The sequence below is a fragment of the Poecilia formosa genome, unplaced genomic scaffold (assembly GCF_000485575.1).
Source record: "Poecilia formosa unplaced genomic scaffold, Poecilia_formosa-5.1.2 Scaffold6, whole genome shotgun sequence".
Classification (NCBI taxonomy): domain Eukaryota; kingdom Metazoa; phylum Chordata; class Actinopteri; order Cyprinodontiformes; family Poeciliidae; genus Poecilia; species Poecilia formosa.
In genome coordinates, this window is record NW_006799945.1 from 4,302,483 (window position 1) to 4,318,437 (window position 15,955).

The following is a 15,955-nucleotide window of genomic DNA, read 5'->3' on the forward strand; positions in this document are numbered from 1 at the left end:
ATTAAGAAGGTAGTGTAATGGCTGCTTTAACATTTTTGAGCGACTAATTGAATTAAAAACCCTACTATTGATGGCTATAATGCTGCGATGTGGCTGATAATACATAGTGCATCAATTTAACATAATCAAATGCTAAATATGGAAATCACTAGATTTATTACATCTTCATAGACTTTCATCCTTTACAAGATTATTTTGAAAAAAAAATCATCCCTACATAACTAGACATGGTAAATAAAGCAAATGACTTTTCAGACTTCGTATGAACCATGCTATGAATTTATTGTGCCTTTCTGTTAATACTTTCATACAGCAAGATACATTTAGAAAATGCTAGTTGGAAAGCTGAATTTTAAATACTGTTAATTGTATTCTGTATATATTATTCCAGTTTACGCTGGAAGACTTACAGTTGTAAACAAATCGTTCATAATCTTAGCTGCACTCCACAATATGTAAGGCGGAAAATAACCTAAAAATCTCAAGTCTCAGTTCTGCACAAATATTTAACCTCTACTAAACTATTAGTCTTTTCACCTTACAAGTTTAAAGATTATATCCAAGCCTATTTTTAAAAATGTTAGAAATTAAACATTGTGTTTTTGTGCTCAAGGAAACTGTGCAATTTATGTCCACACAGCAACAAAATGAGTTTATTTTCCATGAGAATACAAATTAACCATAATTATGCACTAGAGAGCAGCTAATTGGAGACCGACACTAATTAGCACCTTGTTAGTCATTACTGTAGGAAATCCTGAGTGAGGTTTCAAATTAAAGATAACTGCATTGCATGACCAGTGTCACATTAAAGGAGCAACCTGCTGCCCTTCACATCTAATTACTCCAGCAACTTAACATAAGGTCATGCTTTAATAAGAAGAGATCCACAGAAGTCACAACAAGTTAGATTTCTTTCTAAAAATGTTTTATTAGCCCAGCCAAAATTAGGTCTGATTTTTTTTTTTTTTAGTGTAGGTGAAATTATGAACAGCACCAAGTCAAAGAGTCGGAAAAACTCTTATTCATAATGGCACAGTTTTAATATCCAAACAATCATTTTCTGTTAACCCACAGGTTTGCAAGAGAGGTTTGGCAAAGATAATGTTAAAGCCAAGGTATGTACATAAATACAAAATAAACTGATAAAACAGTCAAAACCTTGTGATGCTTGAATCGACTCTGTCCCGAAGTGAGACTAAAATTGAGCTAGTTTTTGATATATGCAACAGATTTGATGAGTTTTTAATAAACACATTATTGAAAGCCCCTCCATTTCTAGATATCAAACAGCTATTTGCAAACAATGCAAATTACAAGCAGTCTTTTCAAAACTCCGCACAATATTCAAACTAACAAATAAACGGTAGGAAATAAGTTATAAAACTTGTCACTTTGCCAGTCTCTCATCACAACAAAAACGATGCCAAGTGTCTTTGTTTAAAGGCCATCAGAGTACCAGCCAGAGGTCAGCCAAATGTTTATTGATGAAGATTGTGGCTCCTGTCAATGGAGCTTCTCCAGCTTGGCCTGCAGGGACTTGAAGTTGCCGATTATTTGCTGAAGGGCCGAGTTTGGGCTTAAAGACTGCAGCTCCACCAGGTATCCGCAGATGTTGTCGAGGCAAACGTTGGTGAATCGGCGCCTGGAAAATATCACACGACGATAACAGCAGCCTGATGATGCAGATTCATCGTCATACTTGTTTCACACATCACTACGGTACAGTTATTTACCCAAATGCAGGCTCAACCACAATATTACAACATACAGACATGAAGTGGATGGATTTGTGAAAATGTTCAATAAACTTTACACAGAGAGTAGATCTGACTAAATGCAAACTCATTTTTACAGAAAAATGATCATCATAATGACCAGTTGTTTTTTTTTATGTATCTTTATTTCCTCATAGTCTGCAATTTTTACACACAACCAATCTGGATTGAGGGAAAAGCAAAATTGTATCTTAAATTAATATTTTTCTGCAAATGCAAAAAAGGACATTGCAACCGTCACCACCCACAACTTAAAAACCTCAGTTTTTTTCTTACGTCGCCCACTATAGGCAAGGAGGTGAAGTGACAGTTAGGTCTGTCACAATAATCAATTAATTGCATGATAAATTAAAACAAACTGAATTATTTCAACTGGCATGATTTATTGTTTATCTCTTTTCTTCTCTCCCATCAAAAACTGGATGATAAAAGTCTTCAGTTTGATGGTCTGGTCTCAACTAGCTCTTTTTTTGAAGGACAATTTTGTTTACAAAAACTTCAAAATTCGTTTTATTTGTTGTTTTGTTTATTTATTTTGGATATTTGAAATTTCTTCCAGGTCTACTGTTAAATGTTCATTAGAATTTAACGTTTGCTAATCTTTTAGGATGCGCTCTTGCAGTATTATTTTGCCATTACCATTGTATTTCTTAAAAATGGTCTCAAAACAACAATATTATTGTTTATCGCAATAACTTCTGGAACAATTTATCGTCCAGCAAAGTTTGTGCTGACCTGTCATATGTTGCCACTCTGCTGGGGTCGTCCACATATCCTGAGAGAAGCACATGGATGCACTCCACCAAATGTAGAGGTTTCCTCAACCGAAGCCAGCAGGGATCCTAGGCAACAGCGATCACATTATTTATTGAGGAACATTGTATTATCCATTCATGTTCAAGACAAAATCTGAACTGAAGGGAAATACCCGGGATTTGAAGAGCTGATCGTAAACCTCCAGAAGCCGTGGCAGCTGTACTCCGATCTCCAGCATCGTAAACGTGACAAATCCCACATCCCAGTTCAGTCGGCAGACTTCCTGCTCCAGAAACTTTACAAGAAACTCTGCAATCATAACACATCGCTCCTCGTTAACACGGCACACTCGTCATGTTGGCACCTGGGGAAAGAACTGATTATGTCCCAAAAAACCAAAGACAATCTACCTCGAATCAACGTCTCCACAGACATGACATGTTTGAACAGGCTGCTTGTAAAATGTGGATAATTAAGAGCATGAGCAGTTGTTTGGTTAAACAGACCTGCGCCTCGGGGACACGCTCACTTAAAACACGCAGAAAGGATGCCTAATTATAATACTAAATTGCAAACAACAATCCTAAAACTGAACATGACTGAAACATACCCAGAGGGAAGTATCTGGGTGTTCCAGCGTAAATCTTCCCCAGTGTAACCAGTTTCAGATTGAGGGACCTCATCCTGTCTGCTGGACTCATGGCCACACTGTCGCTCAGCTCTGGAAGACAAAACACCCGAAGAGTAAGGGACGTGTGTTGAATAGAGACAAAGAAGAAATATTCCGCAGGATCTTGATTTTAATTCACCTTTTTCCAAGATCTCCTGCCATAGCGAGTGGACCAGGATTTGGTCCGAGTGTCCTGCACAGTGGATTATGGCCAGCTTGCACTCGGACAGTTTATAATGGTCAGCAAACTCTCCGTAGAGCTGTGTGGCAGAAAAAAAAAAAAAGATAATTTTACATTCCCAATCACAAGATTCATACACTTTTCCCACAGTAAAATTTAAGCACTTTCCAGGTTTGATTTGAAACTTTTCCAGCGCCAAACTTTGGAGATGGAACCAATAAAAATGAACTACAGAAGCTACATTCTACAGCAGACGCAAGGTGAAGTAAAATATAGCACAATTTTATGTTTTGAAATGTCTCCATCACACATGATCATAAATGATCTTCCTGCTCCTATTAAATGCTTAAATACAATCTACAAAGAAAGTTACAAAAGCAACAATGAAATGTTCCCACAAAGTTTTCTGGTATTTAGCAAATAGAAATTAATTTTCGTAATTCCAACAAGAAAAGTTTAAATTAACTTCACACAGTGAGAAGATCAATTTGAACATCTTTTTTATTAGGTGTATGAAAACATCTGGTTTCAACTATAAATAAAGTTTTCCAAGTTTAGGCTTTCAATCAAACGTTAAATTGCAGTTTATTAGAAAACTGTGCGGTTAGAATATTAAGCACTTTGAAGGACTTTACACAGAAATCAAGCACTATCCAAATAACTGAAATTCAAGCATTAAAGGATCTTAAGCACCCATGTGAACCCTGCGATCAACAGTAAAAATTGTATTTGGAGGTACCTTTGTAATGTCCATAAGCTCAGAGTCTAGTTGTGAGATGGCGTTTTTCACTGAGGGATGACTGGAGTACTGTCTGATCAGGGTTTCCTGGATCTGCAGTTGAATGCGGACAAGCTGGAAGAAAGTGGAAACATGCAAACATTAAAGAAGCTCCCAAAGTGATCTCAGGTTAGGACGCCTCGTGGCTTTCAGCCAGGCTGACGTACCTCCATCTTTTCCTCCAGTTCGTGAAGGAATTCTCCGTCAGACGCCTGAGCAGAGATGCAGGAGGAACTCTTTGCAGACAGGATGGCTCGAGCAATGTACTCCAGACGCTGCTTCAGGGAGATCTCAGTGCTGGAACATCCAAGTGAAAAAAAAATCATTAAAAACTTGATGTGAAAAAAGAAAACACAGGTAAAACTTTTCTCCTGTTCTGCTCAGACCTGTGCATGTCAGCGAGGCGGGCCAAGACGTGAGCTGCTTTGCCAAAGTTGCGGTTCTTCTCGTAGTAGCGCCACAACAGGTCCATGTTGTGAACCTTGCTCTGGTCCTGTTTTATTATATGCATCAGGTGTTCTTCAAGGTAAGGGGAATTCACCTGGGAAACAGAAGTCAAAAAAGGTTCAAGATTTATGGGGATTTTAAAAGAATACAAATAGGTAGGTATACATTCGAGCATTTCATCCAGAGTGAAAATGTCAAATGTGTGCGCCCAAACTTGCTTAAAAAAAAAAAGGAAGAAAGGATTTATCATTCACAGCTAGCAAATAGTAGAATGTGAAAAGCTTAGAATGAATGAAAAGTCTATGCAATTTCCTGTTTGGATAATATATGAACATTTTATCTCTTCAGAAATCCAGTTCTACCTCATTTTAGCCCCCTAGACACAAAACAGGTCTGTGTGAAAATCCCCTCAAGTCCTAAAAAAGGTGCATTTTGAGAAAAACGAGCACTGATTCAAAGAGAGACTACATGGTTGAATTACCTCCAGCAGCTTGTCCGTCAGGTCAGCCTGGATCAGCCAGTTGTACAGGGCGATGTGAAACAGCTCGTCCTGGGACCTCTGGGCCAAGCCGAGCATCTGCTCAAACTGCAGGGCAGTGACAGATTCTCATTAGAAATGCAGATCATTTACATAAGGATGAAGGGAAGTCAGCAGCTGACCCCCCTTCCCTTCTTTTTAACTCACGTGTGCTGTAGCTTCTTCATTGCTTAGCATGTTAGGATCCGAGGTCATGACGGGGGGTCCGGGTTGCTTAGGAACGCTGGGCGACTGAGGGGCAGCTTTGCTCTGGTTCACCAGCTCCTGCATGGTGTCTGTGATGCACTTATAACAAGAAAGCCTGGAAAATAAGAGGAAGTTAGTTTGTGACGACAGCCAGCACAGACACAGAGAACTGTAGGGTTGTGTCTTTGTGGTCTTACCTTTCCTGGAAGGCCTGCAGCCCCACCTTGTCCTCCTCAGGCTCTCCGTTTTTATAGAAGTGGGGTCCGAGCCTCTGTGGATCCTTTTTGTCTGCTGCTGTGAGGCACAACTCAAGAACTCCTTCGTAGAAACGCACTGAAATGACAGAAAAGCATTAGCAAGTCGAAGGCTAAAAAAAACAAACAAAAAAATACAGAAAATGTGGCAGGCAAACCCACAACACCTTGTCTGTACTGGGAGCAAACAAGCGGCAGGTCTGTATGTTGGCTGATCTGTTGGTAGAGCTGCAGAGACTCTCTCAGCGTTCGCTCCTTCTCCACTTTGTTCTGGATCTGCTTCGAGCTCTGCAGCAACTCGTTGGCCTAAGAACAGGAAAATATACGGTCAACAAGACCTCGGCTTCCCAAAAGTCTTTGCAGATTGGATGAAGCAATCGGATTAATCGGGAGGAACTGATTATTGAAATAACCGTCAACTAATTTAGTAATAGATTAATCCTTAACTGGAATATACTGATAAAAAAAAGGGAAATTTGCTGAAATAACAGTAATTAAGCCAAAACTGAACAAAAAAATCTCTTCAAGTGGCATGGTTTTAGCTTCACCTGATTCAAATTCTGTAAAAGAAAATCTCTCAAGAACCTTTTGCTGTCCAATCATTAATCAAGTAATAATAAATAATAATACAGATCAGCCTAACACTGCATTAATGTTAAGCCAAGCAGAAAGAGCTGAGCTTTTCACCCGTCGATGTTGTATTGTTTTAGTTGCAGATGCGTTCTTTGACGTAATACTTTTGCATTTTAGGCAATAAAAACAAGAGAATGGAATCATTGTTTGCATTTTAAAAAAAAAATGTATTTAGAATATTGCATAAAAAAGGCCGAAATGCTAAAACTTTTGTTTCCTAATTAACCATCAGAATAATAAATTTAAATAATCGTTGGTTGCAGCAATAAAGAGCACACTGTTCAGGTTTTAATCTGTACAAAGCTCTCTAAAACTCTGTATCATTTTATTCATCATTTAATTTTTATGCTACTTTGTGTTGGTCCATCACTGAAATGAAACGCATGGACAACTGTGACCGTAATGCAACGTAACATGGAGAAGCATTTGCGATGCGCCGCGCGTACCTTTGAGCAAACGCTGTCGTCGGTGCTGTACAGCAGCGGACAGAGGTCTCGGAGGTGATTGCTGATGGCGTCCACAGAGGCGTTGTCTTTAATATAGACATTAATAAGGCCTGTGACTAGAGCTCCAGATAACTCCTTGCCTCTGGTCACTATATCCTTAAAACATGCCCCCTTCATTTGCTCTTGAAACTCCTGTGAATGAAAAAATGGCACCAAGCACAAATGAGGCAGAAGAGCTTTTTTTTTTGGCTCAAAGCAAGGAAATAGGATACATCTACTTAGAATAGGCAAGTATTTGTGCTCACAAGTACCTTTGGCAGCTCAGACATAATGAGGCTGAAGTGATGATCGCAGAGGAGTTTCCAAAGTGCCAGAGTTTGGTAAGAGCGATACACAAGCTGCTGGATGCCCTGCAGAGACGCTTTCTCATAGACCTGAGCCTTAGCTGGAGAACGAAATGGGAAATTAATCTTGTACAAGAGAAGAACTGAAGAGTAAGCCCATTAGTGTTCAGTGAACAGCGCTGACTACAAAGTAAATACGTCTTTCCTTTGTGGCCTTTCTATGAAAAGACAGAGGGAAGTGCTGAAACTCACTGTGATATTTCCTCTGGAGCTCCTGCTGCACCTGCTGGGAGCTGGCTCCGTCAGGGCGCATAAATCCCAGCAGCCTTTGCTGCAGGTTGGCGGGGGAGCTGAAGCTAACGAGGGCCAGAACAGAAGGAAAATCATGCAAGTTTAAAAAGGAGGCAAGAGAGAGACACAAAGAGATGGCAAAGTCATATTAGAAAGTGAAGAAAGTTCAGTTTCCAGGTCAGAAAGCCCATGGAAATCAAATATTTTAAATGATTTTTAACAGCTTTGATTGGCACAGTACTAGAACAAAACATAAAATTGTGATTTTGTTAAAATATTGCAATGATGAATCTAATCAGGGTTTTCCCCAGCACTGTTTTTGAGTTTAGCATCTTTGTCATAAAGACATGTAAGATATATTGACCACATTGCATTTGAAATATAATATCCTACCAAATATCATATTCAGTTGTGCTTTTCAATGCCAACCATAAACAAACTTTGTTGCACAACAAAAACAGTTGTAATCTGCAGAGTTCTTCAGGTATTATCTCCTGTTCCAGTGTCTAATGAGAGTGCAGTCAGCTGGAGGAAAAGCAGTGGAACCAGCGTCCTGCAGCTGCTTTTTTTTATTTATTTTTTTTATGCAACCCAGTCTGACTGATTCATCTTTCAAGTCTCTGAACTTGTTTTCCTTCTGATTAAAACACAGATGGGCAGAAATGGTCACCGAAATAACTCTGACACATATTCTGTATATTTAGTCCAAACTGCCCAGCTCATCTGCCTCCTCAGATGGATTTCTCTTTTTAAAATCCCATCTGAGGAAGCAGAAGAGCTGGATGCTGAATGCTGCTGCTGATAAGAGCTAATGATGTGCTGGTAACCAGGCTCAAGTAGCTCAAATGAAAAAGGCCTGCAGCTTTATTCCAGCAAAACAAACCCTCACTGCAGGGCTTGTTATCATAAAGTTCCTCCACATTCCTCAAGTCGAAGCTCCAAACTTTCCCACACTAAGTTCTTCCTCATGTAGTTTTTATAATATTGGAGACATTTGCATAAATAGCTGAGCTTTACCAACTAATCGATTGTGTCGCAATTAATTCTGCGGTTTGGTAAATAATTATTTCAGACTTTTTACTATACCGTTTTCACAACCAGACCTATGACACCATAAACTTGATATCCGTATTTACCACCATTTTTATTGGCTCTACATTTATTGTGTCCAAGCAAATATAGAGATGAGCAACAATCGATGTATTATTTGACATTTAAAAAGAAGGTCCAGTTTACACACAATTTTTCTTAAAACCCAGAAGAATTGTTGCATCAATTTAGGTTCTAGTATGGGGAACCAAATACTATGAATTTGATTCAATTGTAAACCACAGTAAAAAAGCTCTTTGCTTTTAGATAAGGGAATTTTAGATTAAATGTCTGGTAACCAAAACTGTGGACATAAATTGGACTTAGATAAAATGTGGGTGTAGCTTTACGTTTTAATGGCTCAATTTAAAAATAACGGATGCATTTTTTTTTTTTTTATTACACTCAAGTTGACAAATATAAAAATATAAAATGACTGTTGTCATTAAATAACAGGTGAAGTAGAGATCAGCTGCCAAAACAAAAACACTGTTCTGATGAAACACTTTCAGGAAAAGGCTCTTTCTTACCTTGCAGCACCAAGAGAAGACGGACTGAGCTGAGAGTTTTTATCAAGGAACTCCTGTAAACCTCTGAGCTGCAGGAGGATGGCCTCCAGCTCAAACGAGTCAACGGTGCTTTCCAACTGTGAGGGCAATGAATTAAAAAAAATAATAAATATTTTTAAAAAAAAGGCTACTTCAGTATATCATATGTGCTGTAGAACAGAAACCAATAATTTCCTTTAATCCCATTTTGAAATCAACTAAAACTGACAGATGCTCCCAAGAATCCCAGAGCTTGGGGAAAAAAAAAAAAAAAAGCCCAGTAAAATTACCAATCTTCAACCTGAAAGTGTATTACGAAGAGGGAGCAGTCTACAAATGTCACACAGCAATTCAGGCATTGGCTCAAACGGCCGACGAGACACTGATCAAATTCCCTCAAAACTCAGGTGTAATTTTCTCAAACTGAAATCCAGGTTTGTGTCATCAAGACGTGTAAAAGTCAATAACTGTAATGCTAATGGAGGGAACAGAGCCCATGAGAGGAGATCATATGCTTGTGCAGAATGTTAAATACTCGCATGGCGCCATCAGAAATCTCTATGGCACAATGTCAGATAATTAGTCTTCGGAATAATGGCTGTACGTTGATTTCCATATATGTTAAGTTAAAACTATAGGTGTGCTTCCAAATTAGGATCCTTTTCTGAGAACTATGAAAGTTTTCTGAAGCTGTTATGACCATCCTGCATCTCCACTGCACTTACCAGAAAAAAAAAAAATAGTGGAAAAATAGAGGTAGTACTTTTTCATTTACCAGGAACATCTGGATGGAGTTTTAAAGTGTCATTGCACTTACAATGCTGACAGTCTGATTTCCGTTGCTCATCGTTTTCTCAAAAGCAAGGCTCCCGTCCCAAAGGTTCCTGTTAGCGTAGAAGGAAGCATATTTAGAGGTCAACACAGGCAAACGTAAAACATGCAGATCTGGAGGAGAAAATCATGCAGAATTACCCGAGAATGCGAGCAAAGTAGATGCAGATGCCGTTGTGTTTTCCGGAGAAAATCACCTCAGGCCCAGCCGACATGGGAGTGATGGGTGCAGATCCAGACTGCATCGGTGCAAATGGTGTTGCAAACGCAGGAGGCACCACACCTGAAACAGGTAATGAAAATAAATGAAAAAATAAATAAATCATGTCCTGTCATAGTGTGAATGGGGTTTTAGACCTTATGACAACAGTTTTATTTTTTAAAACGAGGATGCATCTCCAACTAAGCCTCTCGCAATAAGCAATTAATTAATTGATCACAAGATAAATTAAAATAAGCTCAAAAACTTCCATTCTGATTAATATTTTTTGGAAGGCAATAACTAACTGATTCGGTTGTGTGTAGTTTTTTTTTTTTTTAAACTCCTCCTTATTTGTCGTTTTTGGTTGTGGTGTTTCATTTCAAACAATATTAAAGTTCATTAGCCTTTATCAATATTTTACTACAAAATGGTCTCAAAAACAACATTATCATTTCTTGTATTTATTTCAGGGATGACTTATCACTCAGCAAAATATGTTATTGCAACAGATCCATCTCCAACAAATCTTTACACTGACCCGGTGCTGGAGAGCTCATCACAGGCCCAACAGTACTGGGTGTTGCCATGGCAGCAGGAAATCTCATCTGTGCTTCTCCTCCATATCTAATCCCAACACATAAAAGAAAGAACAGTCTTTAGTTTGCACATAATGCGAACAATCACGGCTATGCAGGGGCAAGAATCATCATCTGACCTGAAGAAAGCTCTGGTGGCCCACTGGGAGACCTCTCTGTCACAGGCGGCGTTGGAACAAGCCAGGATGAGCGCTGTGGCACAGGCCTGCTCCTCCTGAACAAAACAAGATAAATATGTAGATGTATTAGAACATGTTGCTTAGATACGTGCATAATACAGGTTAAAAAAACAACAAAAAACAACACATCAAGGCTCTTTAAGCATCAACAGCAGCAGAAAAGCTCTTTACCCTGTGCAGCTTGAAGAAGCGCTCGATATCCTCACTTTCTCCTGCAGCGCAGCTGACCAGGAGGTGGCGCAGCTGGTCAACCGGACGCAGTTTCTGAAAGATGTGGCTTCCCTGAAAGGTAGAAAGAGTTTAGAAGAAACTCTTAAACTAAGATTAAACTTTAAAGGGATGAGGAGTGACTGCGGTTTTTTAACCTTTGCGGAAAGGAGGACGAATTTCTGCGCGGGAATGTTGTGCTGCTGGACGACCACGGGCGAATCTGTGATGGAGATATGCTCCTTGTTGAGAGGAGTAAAAAACTTGGGAGGCTTTTCGTCGTTAAGGGCACAAAGAGCCCAAGAGTGTCCATCAACATTTGACGTCATCTGCAAAAGAAATGTACAAGAAAATAAACATATCGCAGCAATAGTTAATAATAAGCTCATGAAGGGGAAGAATGGAATAATATTTGGAGCTTTTCACACCAAATCTCAGTCGCTGCGTTTTCAGGTTGGATTGATGGCATAACTTATAATTAGTGGTTCTTAACAGGAGTCGACTTTAATGCAGATTTTCTTCATCCACAATGAATACATAATATGTTGAGTAAATAACTTCTTGCAATCTGATTGTACATGTGTGGTTTTCCTTTATCCTGGATAAATACAGGTTAAATAAATTATAAATGTAGCTAAAATGTCTCCACTACATACAAGTCTCCTCATTTGAATATTCTAATTTGTAATTGTTTGTTATCTTCAACCTGAGTTTCCATCAGGGGTTTCTTGAAGGGAAAGGAGTCGTGGTTGATGCACCACAGAATGTCACTGTCCTCCGTCTCCGAAGCGGCCATGAGGAGAACGCCTGCAGCATCAGACGTTTAATTTCACATCAGTAACAGAAATCAGACAAACATAGCTAAATTTGGGAATCACATCTGGTCTCCAACCTTTGCTGTGCAGAGCTTTGTGGACTTTGGAGGGCTTCTGCAGTGTGGAGGAGGCGGAAAAACCAGGCGGCAGCCGAACGTGGATCAACGACAGCAGGCTCGGGCGAACGGCGACGTGCTTCTGGTGCTGAGGTGCAAAAGGCGCGGTGGTGAAGTACAGGCGCACACCTGCAAAAACAAAAACAACAAGGTCACTACAAACTTCCAACTAAAAAAATAAAATAAAGATCTGTCTCCTCAGCATCAAATTTTTACCTGCATGAGTAACGGCAAGCAGGTGGCAATCCAAGGACTCCGATCTGTCAATGACTGAGATTTGGACGATGGGTTTGAAGACCGAACGATCAATTGTCCTAAAAACAAGGTTGTACAAAAACGTTGGTCAGAATGCGAGGACACTGACTGACGCAAAAGGAACAAACCTGTACACCCCAATGTACCGAGCAATGTTTCCTGCAGCCGCTATGATGGAGCTCTGCGACATTGTCGCCACCCGACTCATCCCTTGCCCATCAGCACCCAGATCATACACCTAGGAAAAAATAGAGAAATATTTTAGCTCACTGTAGAATTTTGTGTGTGTGAAGGTCGTAATCCAAATAACTAGACGCAATAGTCTGGATTCACTTGAACAGTTGTTTAACTCTGGAGAAACATTGTATGGACAATTCCCACAATGATGAGAGCAATGTTTGAGGCAAGCTTTTCAAACCTAGCAACAGGGTAGCAACTGCAAACAACATGTGGTTTGCTTGCCCCTTTCTAACATCAAAGTGTAAAAGCATTAAGGCCTTCTAACGTCAATGCTTTGGAGCTCAACACCAGAATAATTCATTGAAATAACATGATAAACATTCAGAAACCTGTGGAAAAATCTTTGCTAATAAAGATTTTTATACTTTATACTTTATGTCCCTTCCACATAGTTTCATTATCTTTAGACACCCATCTTATTTCCTTTCAGAACAAAATTTTTATTTGAATGAAAAGAACTTCACATCTAAATCTGCAAGAGGTGAGAATATTTTGGGCTCATTTTTAGATGATTGAAACTTGCACAGAGTCGGATGCCCCAGCAAGAAAATAATTACAAACACACATCAAAACTAGTTTTGAAAAGGAATAAGAAGGTCAGCATTAACCCTCCAGAGATCTATTGCAAATTCAAACCTGTGCACCCAATTCTTCTTTAAAAAAAAAAAAAAAAATCACAGAAATTATCTCTCAACCTGAAAACAGAAGAGCTGAAAAGCATCTTTCACAGCTCAAAATTTGGGCGTATGTAAACTTCTGATCAGAGCTGCAGTCATACCTGTAGGACGTCTTTCTCAGAGCGGGTGAAGAGTGTGTTGCGAGAGTTATCGATCGCAATCTGCACAATGGGATCTGCGGAGAACGGGGCCAAAAACAGAATCATCAAACAGAAACGTTTGACTGCCAAAAGCTTCATTTCATGTGAAAATGTGTTCCTTCCTCTCACCATCTTCAGAAAAAGAAAACTGGAGCACAGAGGGGATGAGGAAGGACAAAGAGCTTTTGGAGTGGTTAATTTTTCTGCAGCGCTGGCTGAGCCAGCCCGCCTCCGCCTGGTAAGCTATCTCATAGAGACAACCGTCCTTTCCTGCCATGAAGATGCGTCCCAGATCCGTAGAGGTGATGGACAGGATGTAGGTGTTGTCTGTTGGGATTGAGAAGAGGGGGTCCGGCAGAAGCTGCATCCCACCAGACATGCTGTCATTTAATGCTGTAAAAAGATGGAGACATAAAAATATGTTACCTTGGTTTTATTAAAGGTAGTTTGACCAAATCCTAATAAAAATAGGCATCAATATTAAGCTTCTGGCTGCATTTTTTTTTAAAGGTATGACTTATGCAAATAACACTCAGAAACATCAAGAAAAATTAAATGCTCCAATAAATAGGACAAACTTACCAGCTTGGCTCTTGGGGAAACTCAGTCCAAGGATTACTACATCCACAGATGTGGCTAAAACCAGGAGGTAGTGGATATGGGGCTGTAAAATCCCTGAGAAGACAAAGGAAAAAGAGCTCAAACTCAAATAAAAAGGGAGGAAAAATACAGATGCAAAAACATTTTTGCGCATACCTTGTTTTGGTTTAACAAGACCCACAGCTAGAATCGTTTCAATTAGGCCATCAAAGTAGGCCACATCTCCCCTATAAATATCACAAGAAAGGAAGAGACAGACATTATAAACAAAGGCTCAAATGAAATTGGTGAGGACCAATAATCTGTTTCAGCAGGTTTTGAGAAACATTTCAAATGACAGCGTCAAATAATACCAACCCGTCTTCGTAATTCCACATGAAGATATCGTTGTCGATTGTGAGCCACGCTCGAGAGATCTCAGGAAAAACCCCCATCATGCAATTAAACTGCATATCTGTAAGACGGTTAAGCTGAAAATCGAAAAGGAAAAAACAAAACATGCTTTTCTGGTATGAAACCACAGGACAACCATTCACTAAATGACTGAAAGGATACGGCTGAACTGCTCCACCAGCTCAGGCGGCAGTGGGATTCTTCTGACTGCGCTGAGTTCTGGGAGGTTTGGTACGCTGAGCAGGCCGGGTCCCTGGAGAGGGTAGTCCATGTCCGACACGCCAGAGATGGACGGCATGTCTGTTAATGAACAAATAAAATTAAGAAATGGGTCAGTCTGTGTATAAAATGATTTCTCAGCTCAGACATAAACAGAGCTGCGCAGTGTATCAAATAACAGTCATCGCAACGTCACAGAGTGCATTGCGATTGCAAAGGAATGCTTGAACATAATAACTGGTTGGATGTTATTCTGTAGGTATCATGCATGCCAATATTGCTTCTGTTCTGCAGGACACACTGTGAAAGAAGAATCAGGAAAATAGGGTTTATCATAATAAATATAAACACTGCTATCGAATAGCAGTGTTTATGTGCACGTCACCTGAAAATGCCTTACAAATACAGAATAGCTAGTCATTTGCAAGATTGCACAAATTGATTTTGTGGCGGCTGCAATTTGCTATGGTGTGCAATAGGGAGTCTTACATTTAAATGTACATTTCACACCCATTTGAGGGGGGATGAACATTTCTTGTGTTTAACTGAGCAAATCATTTAGTTTCTGAGAAGTTTAAAAGTAATGCCCAATTTGTGTGAAGAGGTGTTTTCACTTCCCAGACCCGCCCATTCCTCCCATCCTCTGAAGTTAGGGATGAAAATTCAGACTTACTGTGTGACGGGACGCTGAGCAGCTCGGACAGGTCAGGAAAGCAGCGGTCATCCTGCAAGTGTCTGTCTATCAACCGGGCAGAGTTATCCAGCGCCTCGGCGAGCGCAGATGCGGGGCTGCTGGCTCCAGCGACGGACGGCATGGCAGGGAAAACCACCGCTGACTAACCTGGGAGTCGAACAGAGACGTGTCCGAGCAAATTAAAATATTTTATGAGTCAAAATTAGCCGATGCTAGCAAGTTGATATAGCGCCGGTTAGCTGACTGCTGGAATTATGCATGCAATATGTAGCATACAAGCTAACAACTAGCTACATGTCAAAAACACTGTTCTTAAAAGTAAATTAGTTAGTTTACCAGGATGCAAATGTTCCGCGCGGGCCTGACTTTGCTAACTGAGGCGTTTTGTTACGTCTATTGTGCTGCAAATTTAAACAAAAACACCCGGCATATACACATACAAGCAACTAACAACCCGCCAACCTCATGCGCGGAAGTTTTCTTCTTTACTCTCTAATGATTTGCTGTTTGAGATCGAGAAAAGGTGGTGCTGCCACCCACTGGTCTGAACAATCAGACCATTGTTTAATGGTAGTAGGCAAGTAATGTTTTGGTGCATTACCGCCACCTACTGGAATGGAGACTGAGCAATCATATTGTTCTAAAAGACGTACTATTCTTTTCAGTATTTATAAGAAAAGGTACTACACATGTAGGAAAACAATAGGGAACATTTATGTCCTGATAATATTTATCATAGCCTGTAGAGCTATTAATTGTTAATAGACTTTTTCTTTATCTCTTCTTTAAAAAAAAATCATAGGCTTTTCATTGCTTTTTTCACATCTTTTTAACCATTTTAGAGAACTGTTA

At 39.8% G+C, this 15,955-nt stretch overlaps 1 protein-coding gene across 1 annotated transcript; it reads right to left on the minus strand.

Annotated features, from left to right (window-relative positions):
- Nucleotides 1-913: 913 nt before the first annotated feature.
- Nucleotides 914-15,608, minus strand: nup155 (nucleoporin 155). Its single transcript, XM_007568638.2, has 34 exons — nucleotides 15,440-15,608; nucleotides 15,083-15,250; nucleotides 14,353-14,490; nucleotides 14,155-14,251; nucleotides 13,954-14,024; nucleotides 13,780-13,872; nucleotides 13,327-13,590; nucleotides 13,159-13,232; nucleotides 12,287-12,378; nucleotides 12,102-12,199; nucleotides 11,847-12,014; nucleotides 11,661-11,761; nucleotides 11,113-11,283; nucleotides 10,919-11,029; nucleotides 10,688-10,782; nucleotides 10,511-10,596; nucleotides 9,912-10,053; nucleotides 9,757-9,823; nucleotides 8,922-9,037; nucleotides 7,264-7,367; nucleotides 6,979-7,112; nucleotides 6,668-6,859; nucleotides 5,756-5,894; nucleotides 5,532-5,667; nucleotides 5,296-5,449; nucleotides 5,092-5,196; nucleotides 4,550-4,704; nucleotides 4,331-4,460; nucleotides 4,125-4,238; nucleotides 3,344-3,464; nucleotides 3,145-3,255; nucleotides 2,707-2,843; nucleotides 2,514-2,620; nucleotides 914-1,645 (listed from the first exon to the last, which is right to left on the minus strand). The coding sequence occupies exons 2-34, from the start codon at nucleotides 15,222-15,224 to the stop codon at nucleotides 1,507-1,509; spliced, it is 4,104 nt and encodes a 1,367-aa protein (XP_007568700.1). The 5' UTR covers nucleotides 15,225-15,250; nucleotides 15,440-15,608; the 3' UTR covers nucleotides 914-1,506.
- Nucleotides 15,609-15,955: the final 347 nt, after the last annotated feature.

Coding starts and splice junctions, on each gene's coding strand:
- nup155 (XM_007568638.2), bottom strand. CDS start 15,224: ATGCCGTCCGTCGCTGGAGCCAGCAGCCCCGCATCTGCGCTCGCCGAG. Junction 12,379..13,158: donor CTGAGAAAGACGTCCTACAG/GTATGACTGCAG, acceptor ATTTTTTCCTAG/GTGTATGATCTGGGTGCTGA. Junction 3,465..4,124: donor AGCTTATGGACATTACAAAG/GTACCTCCAAAT, acceptor TCTGCCACACAG/CTCTACGGAGAGTTTGCTGA.